Here is a 10,140-nt window from a genome sequence, read left to right as displayed (position 1 = left end):
TAAAATTTTAGCCTAAAGCCTAAGTCAACACAAGCTTTAGTTAAAGCGTTTGTCTTAGAATTTCCTTCGTAACGGTTGGGAACCGTCACTAAACCGTTTCCTTAGAAAGCAAAGGGGAACGGTTTTTGTAAACGCCGCCCCACGAACCGCCCGCATATAGTCCATTATGTGGTATTTGTGAGGTGTGAGGCTGTTGAGAGGCAATGCTTGGAAGCTCTTTCTGCAATGTGTAATGTCAACATATATATACCATTTAACTTACATTGTCTGTAAGCTTGTTTCTTTCCCTAATTCTTCTGATCGAAATTTTTCCACTGAGAGTGAATTGTATTCTGTTTGGGTTCAGATTTTACCTCATGTGCTCAAATATTTCTCTATTTTTTCTTTTCTATTAGACCATGTGCAGCAGGGGTTGATTGAAGAGTTATTTGGTTGCAGCAGGGGTTTTTTGAAAAGGTGAAATGAGTTACGAAGGCCAAGGGGTGAAAAATTTCACCCCGGGTATTTTTGACAAGGCCACGTGCGCGAGTGTCCTCGCACAGCTTGCCAAAGCCGCGTGGCAAATTTTGATTGGGCGGGAATTTTTTTTCCTCCTTATTTTTAATTGATATTTTTTGAGATAAATACAATGAATTAATTTATAATTTTTATACCATTAATTTTTATTTTTCAAACTCTATAAATAGAGACTAACTTTGTGTCATTTGGACACAAAAAAAAATCTGAGTTTCTACACCCTATTCTTCTTCTTTCTACAATTTGAAGCTAGTTTCTTCATGGATCCTTCACAAAACTATCCTAATTTTTCCTACAACTACAACTTTCCTAACCAACCTCAAAATACCCTCCCTCAACCACAACATCCAAATATACAACGCCCCGAAAATACTCAAAATACGGGGATGCAGCCTAATTTTCAAATGCCGTATATGATGCAACCAAATTTCGGCATGCAATATCCTTATCTTCCTTATGGTTATCCACCAGTTCCGGGAAGCAGCTATGTTCCCTCCCATATAAATTGTCCTAACACGGAGTCGAGTGAGCCAGTGACACCCCGGTTTAGTAGCGGATCTACAGATATCTCAGAATTTTTCACCCAAATGTCTTTGGGAAATGTTGGTGGGGATACTCCTCACAGTTTTCTCCCTCCAACCCAACAATCAGCAAAGAGATCAAGTTATGAAACTTGGACCACCGAAGACAACATACTTTTACTAACTGGTTATTTTCACGTTAGTAATGATAGTGAGTTGGGGAACAACCAAAAGGGTGAAACTTTCAGGGGTAAAATTACACAGTACGTGAATGAGAACGCCAAAAGTGGAAAGGAGAGGATTGTGTCTCGGTGCCATAGTCATTTCAAAGACATCAACAGAAAGATATCCAGTTTTATTGGCTTCTACAGTACTGCATGTAGGGAGAAGCGTATCGGTTGGTCCGATGAAAACTACATATCCAAGGCAAGAGAGTTGTACTTTGAGAAAATGGGTACGACGTTTAATTTGATGGATGAGTGGAAGGTGGTTCGTAATCAACCCAAATATATGACAGGAGGAAATGCATCCGGTAGTAGTGGCTCTAAAAGAAAGAGTAGTGGTGAGGATGTTGAATCATCAACTCCTACCCTTGTACGTCCAGAGGGTAGGGACGTGGCAAAGAAGAAAGCTAGAGCTTCCTCTAGTAAAACATCTGTGTCAAGGAAATCAAAGGGGGCAATTGAGGAGGAGTTATCTAAGCTAGTCAGTGCTCATGAAAAATTTAAAGAGAAAAGATCAAGTACTGCTTTAGCTATGAATAACCTGGCTCATTCCAAGAATATGGAGATGTGGTTATTCTTGAAAAACAAACCAGATCGTGACGATGAAGATGAAGAAGCTTATAATATGTTGAGGAAGAACCTGTTTGAAAAATAAGACCTTCTCAAGAAGTTATGATTGTGTGTTTTCTTTCTGATGTTTTTGTGTGCCGTTTGTTTAATTTTGGAGTTGTGTGGGTGCCTATGTTTGTTGAATGTATTAATAAAAGTGTTGTTTATGTTTGAATAAAATTGTTGTTTATGTTTCAATAAAGCCGATTGATAATGACTTCTCACTGCATAATAGTACAAAAGATACAATTACTACTCACTGTAAAAACAAACAAATGTTGAATTGACCTTTCACTGCAAAAAATACAAAGGATGAAATGACTACACCTGCATAATAATACAAAATATGAATTGACAACTCTCTGCACATGCATGCCCTATGACACATGTCTCTGATGTTGCATGCCCTACGACACATGTCTCTGATGTTGCATGCCCTATGACACATGTCTCTGCAATTGCATGTGAATTCAATTATTTGAACAACTACCCTTCATTATATAAACTGATCAGATGCACATCATAAGTATACCTATCAACATTTCAAAAATCATAGCATCCAATGGATCCTTTCCTAAATGAGTTTAGTCTAGAAGAGTTCCAACAACAATGGGAAATAGAAGAAAAAATACTTGATAGGCAGCGAGAACTTCTTGAAGAATTGCAAAGGAGAAGCGAACAACCACGTAAGAGGAAATCCATACATAGAGATCATCATGCAGCGCATGAGAGACTCATGGCCGACTACTTTGCTGAGTCATGCACTTACACTGACGCCCAGTTCCGACACAGGTATCGAATGAAAAAGCCTCTCTTTCTACGAATTGTGGACTCTATATCAAATTACGACGATTACTTCACACAACGGCGTAATAATGCGGGCAAGCTTGGGTTAACGCCTATCCAGAAGTGTACGGTTGCCATACGCATGCTCGCACATGGAGTCGCAGCCGATGCTTGTGATGAGTACGTCAAGATAGGAGAATCCACTGCTATCGAGTGTACTCGCAAGTTTTGCGAAGGGGTAATAGCATTGTTTCAAGATGAATACTTACGACGACCAAATGTGGAAGACTTGCAGAGGTTGCTCCAAGTTGGACAGGAACGTGGATTCCCAGGGATGATTGCAAGTATTGATTGCTTGCACTGGCAGTGGAAAAATTGTCCTAAGGCTTGGCAAGGGCAGTTTACTAGTGGACACAAGGGGACAGCAACAGTTATCCTCGAGGCAGTTGCGTCATATGATTTGTGGATATGACATGCTTTTTTAGGGCTTCCTGGTAGTTTGAATGACATAAATGTACTAGATAGGTCACCGATTTTTTACGACATTGAGTCGGGTGAAGCTCCACGGGTAAACTTCACCGTGAATGGGCGGGAGTACAATCTTGCATACTATCTTGCCGACGGAATCTACCCTAAGTGGCCTGTCTTCATGCAGTCAATTCAAATGCCCCAAGGAAACAAACATCAATGTTTTGCCAAACAACAGGAATCATGCAGGAAGGACGTGGAACGCGCATTCGGGGTACTCCAAGCACACTTCGCTATTGTCCGCCAACCAGCTAGAATGTGGGATCTTGATGTCTTAGGAAAAATAATGAGGGCGTGCATTATTTTACATAACATGATAGTAGAGGATGAACGAGATACGTATTCGCGAAACTAGAAAAATATCGACTTTGAACCGTCGAACAATGCTAGCTCTAGCGCCTCTTTCAATGTTCAAACAGACGTGTTGCCGGAGTTTCAAGTCCATGTTCAACACCGATCTGAGGCAGATAATCAGACTAGAGCGGAACTACGAGATAAGACCCAACATATTCAGCTGAAGAAGGATCTCATCGAGCACATTTGGCAGAAGTTTGGGACAACCTCCGATTAGATTTACCAATTTAGTGTGTGTTTTCTTTAATGTTTTCAATAATTTGGGTGTGTTTGGTTTTCCGTATGCTTAATAAAATCGTGTGTTATTTTATGTTAATTTAAAAATATTATTAAAAATTAAATTAATAATATATATTTAAATATTATATATTATTTATTGAATTATTAATAAATTATAATTATAAATATATGAGTTATAATAATAATAATAATAATAATAAAATAGTAATATATATGAAATAGGAAAAAGAATGAATAAATATGGTGGCGTATATGTTGAAGTGATGTGGTTTATGGTGGGTCCCAAATAAAGTAAAAAACTTTCTGAAAAATCTTCTGCTGTAGAGTTGATAGGGAAATGAAGATTATTGAATTAAATAAAGTGATGTGGCAGGAGAGAAGGAGGTGAAATTTCACCTCCTGCTGGAGATGGTCTTAGGGTTTCAGATTTTGTAACTCGATTGTCTAATTTCTCAAGCTCTTCCTCCACTTTCTTTTTGAAAGTTTTTCCGAATTCTACATTCATAGACATTTTGATATAGAATATCTCTTTTATCATGCTTGTTTGTGGCAAATGATGGCACTTTTACTTTCTTGATCTATGTTTTCTTTAATAGAAATGAGTCTTTTGGTGCTTGAATGAACTTATATTATTTTTGGGGTTGTAGACTCTAGTTCATGTTCTAGAATTCAGGCTTGGGCAATTCTATATGTCCGAGCCCTAAAATCTCTTATATCTCTTACAAAGAGGGTTGTAGACTCTAGTTACGTGTATTCATTCTAAGTGGCAGTAATACACAGGATTTAAGGCAGCTAGTAAGAAAGAGTTGATAAGGATACTTGTAATTTTGCTTCTTGTAGGATTGCGAAAATCCTTTGTTTAGTTATGTTTGCATATACTCACCTTCTATGTGATTGTTCATCAAATATGATATCAATTAATTTCTCTTATGATAGTCTTTCCTTTTTAAAGCAACAATGACATGTATATTTAACCCCATTCTCCAAGTAACAATAGTCTGTATTATTGAAATTTGTGTTTCTTAAATTCATCCAAGAATCATTTTCTTTTCAAATAATGTAACCGTTGAATTTGGATATATGGCTTCTTTGTTTTGAACATCTTGATGAGTTACATGACTTGCAATATTGAGCAGGAGTCAAATACTTTCTGTTTGAATAGACCAGATTAAAGTTAAATAGTGCAAGAAGAAATATGACTAGAAAAGTACTTTGGTTTTTTTGACAGAGCTTAAATTCTTTGTTTTTTTAAGAAATAAGTCGGATAAATTTTCTGTTGAAATGCCTCATTTTCTTTCATTTTTCTAGGTGATAGAAGGCCATAAGCCTTTACTTCAATCCCATGTAAATTAACTAGAGCAACTAGGAACTCCTGTAGTACCACGTCATCCTCTCGGCATGTATGTGACAAGCATGAAAAGTATATTTACTGAAAATATAGCGACTGTCTTGAAACTAACAAGATTTTGTGTACAAGAGGTTCTAAACAAAATGTTGTCCCTCTAACTAATTGGACATTTTCAAGTAAATCCTTGTCTTAAAGGCTAATTTTGTGATAAAGTTTGTTCATGATTGCAGTTTGCTGAACATGGAGACCCTTTGTCCCCCACACCGTATCGGAGATTCTGATAGGATAACTACTTCCTTGGAATGGCTTTTCTTGGAATAATAGTAGCAATATAGTAGTGAGGTTCTCCCAACCACACAATGTATAGTGCTTCACTCGTAGAAATGATACAGGCATTTCAGGTTCTTCTCTGTACGCTGGATTCCCATTCATGATCTTTAAATTTGTTAGCTCTCTTGTTGTAGCTTGGAGATTATCCCTATATGTGACTTATTGGTCTATTACCAATTTTTAAAGCATCCTATCAATATTCTTAGCTTGTTGCCATGGAAGATTTATATGGTCCCCTCTATTTTTCAACCTCTGAAGGCCTGAAGGAAGCATGAGCTTCTCTGGTGAATATTAAACCTCACTTTTCTCTCTGTTTCCTTTGCCTTGTCTAAAAACTTCGAAGAATTTTCCCATCTGGGTTCTGATAATCACATGAAATTATAAATAGAGAGAAACATCCAGCCAAATCACCAATCTTGCCAACTAGGTCAGCTCAATATTCAGAAATGGGTTTGATATTCAAATGTAATTATTCATATACTTCTGCTTTTTGCACGATTTGGTGAATCAATTGCTTTTATGCTATAATCATACTTCTATTTTGTTTTTATTTTTTTCTTAAATATATCTACTCTTACATTGTTGACTTAGATTTGAATACTTTTATATCATGTAGGAGCGGATCATTGAGAAGGCAACCTCATCATGCGTTCGGGTTTGTCCCAGGAAGACATTCTTCAAGGAATTTCTTACGTTCATTGACTGGATGGATTAGACCACTACTAATCTTATTTTGGACGTTTGAGACATTTTGGATATTAGAGGCAAATATATAATATTGGATGTTTTTCATTGTGAAATATTGTGTAATCAATGTGTATATATGTTTTGTCTCTAATATTATATATTGATTAATCATTGTGTATGTATATATAATATTAGATATTCAGTACCGTTTGAGAAATTTTTGTGTATGTATATGTTTTCGCTTTCATTGTGAGATATTGAATAATCATCGTGTGAGATGTGTACATTAAGGCTCTGTTTTGCAAAACTAGCTGAAAGCTGCGAGATTATAACTGAAAGCTGTCAAGCTAGCTGAAAGCTGTGAAATTATAGCTGAAAGCTGATAGCTGTGTAGCTAGCTGATTGACTAGAGCTGTTTGGCAAAAGAAACTGTACAACTAGCTTAAATGTGTTAAATGACTAAAAAGGTCATGCAATATTATTGATATAAAATTAGAATTATTAGGGGCAAAAACGGAAGAAAAAAATTAACAGCTCATTCCCAAAGACAAACGCTACTTGAGATAGCTTTCCAAAAGCTACTTGCAAAAGACGCAATCTTCAAAATAATCTCCTCCTAATTTTGGTTACCAAACAGCTCTACTAGCTTATTGACCAAGTCAATAAGACACAAGCTCTTAGATAAGACACTTTTTTTGGTTGCCAAACAGTGCCTAAATGTAAACATGTAGATAAATAAAATAGCTAAAATTTAAAAAATATTAAAATACACAATCCAAACTGCTTTAACCGTTTGGACAAACATTTGACCAAAAGGTTGTAACTGTTTGGACAGAAATTTGGCCAAACGGTTGTAACCGTTTGGGTAATATTGACTTGTTCAAACGGTTATAGCTGTTTGGGATTTTGTCCAAACGATTGTTACCGTTTGGACGACCGTTGGGGTAGACTCATCCCCAATGGCTTTAGCCCAAACGAGTTTTTTCTCGCCCAAACGGTTGTAACCGTTTGGGATTGTATTTTCCCAAACGGGTTTTGTACTAGTGATTATGTTCCTTGCTTCGTATTATGTTGCAAGTTGGTTCGAAATGATCTGTAAAGGAGAAACCAAGTTGGAGTCTTAGTGCACTCAGAAAAGCTTGGTTGATCTTGCGACATGATGAAAAGTCAACGCCTGGCGACTTAAAATTCTAGGTTAACATCGGTCAACGCGTAACTCTAGGTCAACACCAGTCAACGCGTTTCGATGAAAAGTCAACGTCGGGCGATCCGAAACCCTTGGTTAATGCCGGTCAACGCATAACCCTAGGTCAACGCCAATCAACGTGTTACGATGAAAAAGTCAATGCCGGGTGATTCGAAATTCTAGGTTAATGTCGGTCAACGCGTAACCCTAGGTTAACGCTAGTCAACACGTTATGATGAAAAAGTCAACGCCGGGCGACCCAAAACCCTAGGTTAATGCCGGTCAACGTGTAACCCTAGGTCAACCTCAATCAACACGTTACGATGAAAAGTCAACGTCAGGTGATCCGAAACCCTAGATTAACGCCGGTCAACACGTAACCCCTAGGTCAACGCCAGTCAACACGTTGCGATGAAAAAGTCAACACCGGGAGATCCAAAATCCTAGGTTAACGTCGGTCAACGCGTAACCCTAGGTCAATGTCAGTCAACGCGTTACGATGAAAAAATCAACGTCGGGCGATCCGAAATCCTAGATTAACGCCGGTCAACGTGTAACCCTAGGTTAACGTCAGTCAACACATTACGATGAAAGTCAACGCAAGTCAATATATTATGATGGAAATGGTCAGTTCAAAGTCAACTCGACGACACGAGCCAAAATCAACTCACCAGTTTTGATTCAATATTTCGACGACGGCTAGACGATAAACGCAGCGCCGGGAGAACATCAGCTATTCATCAAAATATTGAATAGATTAAAAATCGAAGGAGTCATGAATCAAAGCTAACTACAGGTCCTTTTTTACCAACAGAAGGTTAGACCGATCATATCTAAAGTATTTCATGCTCATCTATAAAAGAAACGAGACTGAAACACTTTGGAGGGGGTATCTGTAGGCATCAAAAATTACCTATAGGTCCCCGCACATAGCTCGAGATAGACAGAATATGATGAACATCCCTATTCAAGTCACATAAGCTCATTTGACGATGACAAACGTATGAAGTGAGTCGACGGACAATGCGAAACAACGGAACTTCGGAATAACGGAAACATGAACTAATCGGGAGCTCCGCGTCACTTACGAAAGAAGAAATGCCCCTCGTGTCTTATTTACTCCACATGTGATTCAATCATGGAAGCTCATAGATCTCCTCATCGGTTTTCCAATGCAACTTGAACCACGTAATTCCGAGTTCGGACGGCAAAGATACGATGAAAAGAGACAGAATGCACGAAACTAAGCCCTGAGCCAAACCAAGACACCCATAGGTGTCTTGGCTTGGCCGAGACACCCAATGGTGGCTCGGCCAAGCCGAGACACCCACGGGTATCTGCAACCCGAAAGAGCTGATTTTGGCAGTTTAAAGCTGTTTTTTCGATCGTTAACCGCCTGGATTTGTTTCAACTGATCTGATTGCTGGCCCTATAATTTTGATGATGATTTGTCAAACAATTTATAACTAATAGGTTTTCTAGTTTCCGTTGTTTGGTTTTTCTCTTTTTAGGTAATTCAACACACGACAATCAAGAGTTGAAGATTCAATTTCATGTGTGTGCATTCACCTAGGTATAAGAGTAGTTTGCTTACATATATTGTACGTTTATATTTAAGCTCAATATATAAACACAACACAGATTTAATGTTTTCTATCATATAAATGATTTTTCATCAAACGTTATTACAATAGTTTTTATTTCATGTTTACAGCTCATTCATACTTCATTATATATATATAATGTATGCATGATATATATATATACAAGTTTACAAGTTATATTTTAATTTTCATGTTCACGAAAAACATGTTTTATGAACACTTTTCAAAAACAGTAAATTTTCACAATCGAAAATTGTTTTTCCAAAAATTCCTTTTCAAACATGTTTATTCTATCATTTAGAAAATTTTCCCAAAGTTTTATTATTTTTGGAATTGATTTGATATTTTTAACGTAATTTCAAAATCAGCCCTAAACCTGTATATTACCATGTATCAGTTTGCGGTCGACCGCCACAGTCGACCGCCAGCCATGCTAAGGGACCTATAGGTAATTTTATACGCCTACAGTACGCAGTCCAGAGACTTTCGCGGTCGACCGCCGCGGTCGACCGCCAGCTTTTAAATTTCTTTCTTAGCCTTTTTGTGCTTCGTGGTCGACCGCCAATTTCTCACGGTCGATCGCCGAACTCATCATTGCTTTCTCAACGGCTATATTCTGATTTGATTCTGTGGGGCTATTTTGGTCATTTCAAGTTGGTTTTGGCTGATATTTTGAGTGGGTATAAATAGCTTATTGCTCTTCTCTTTCAAGATACCAAGTTTTGTTTTTACAGTGAAGTTTTAACAAAAGTTTAAGTGTGTTTAAAGAGCTGTTTAAGCTGATTCTGATTATCTGTTTCAAAAGAAGTTTTCTACAACAAGGAGAGTCCTTCAATTCAACTGAGGATCCTATCCTCATCATCCTCTACTTTCCTTCTTGTTTATTGTGAAGTTTTCCTAACTCATCTTTTCATATAGCTTATAATTTTATTTTTATATCTTAGCTATATTTATTGAGTTATATATTTTCATTCATGGTTATCACACACACTGTATTGAGCTTAATATTCCATACTATATTGTGGGTAGTGGTGTGTTATTTAGTGAGTGTGAGCTTCATTTGCGTTCTCATTTGTTATCGAGAACAAACCATTGTATTTAACCATTATTGTGAGTATCACTTGTAATACACTTGTACACTGAGAGAAGTGTGAGGCGTGAGACGGGGTCGAATCTAATAGGAGTGGCGTCGGTTGACGAACCTAGG

At 37.5% G+C, this 10,140-nt stretch overlaps 1 protein-coding gene and 1 pseudogene across 1 annotated transcript; both read left to right on the top strand.

Annotated features, from left to right (window-relative positions):
• LOC109835411 lies at window positions 903-1,916 on the top strand. Its single transcript, XM_020403386.1, has one exon. The coding sequence runs from the start codon at window positions 903-905 to the stop codon at window positions 1,914-1,916; it is 1,014 nt and encodes a 337-aa protein (XP_020258975.1).
• LOC109835410 lies at window positions 2,433-3,846 on the top strand (annotated as a pseudogene).

This window comes from Asparagus officinalis, chromosome 3 (genome assembly GCF_001876935.1).
Source record: "Asparagus officinalis chromosome 3, Aspof.V1, whole genome shotgun sequence".
Lineage (NCBI taxonomy): Eukaryota > Viridiplantae > Streptophyta > Magnoliopsida > Asparagales > Asparagaceae > Asparagus > Asparagus officinalis.
Note: the sequence above shows the minus strand (reverse complement) of the source record. Positions and strands in the feature narration are given on the sequence as shown.

Excerpts from the sequence above, each read along its gene's own strand:
- LOC109835411 (XM_020403386.1), top strand. The coding sequence starts at position 903 with ATGCAGCCTAATTTTCAAATGCCGTATATGATGCAACCAAATTTCGGC.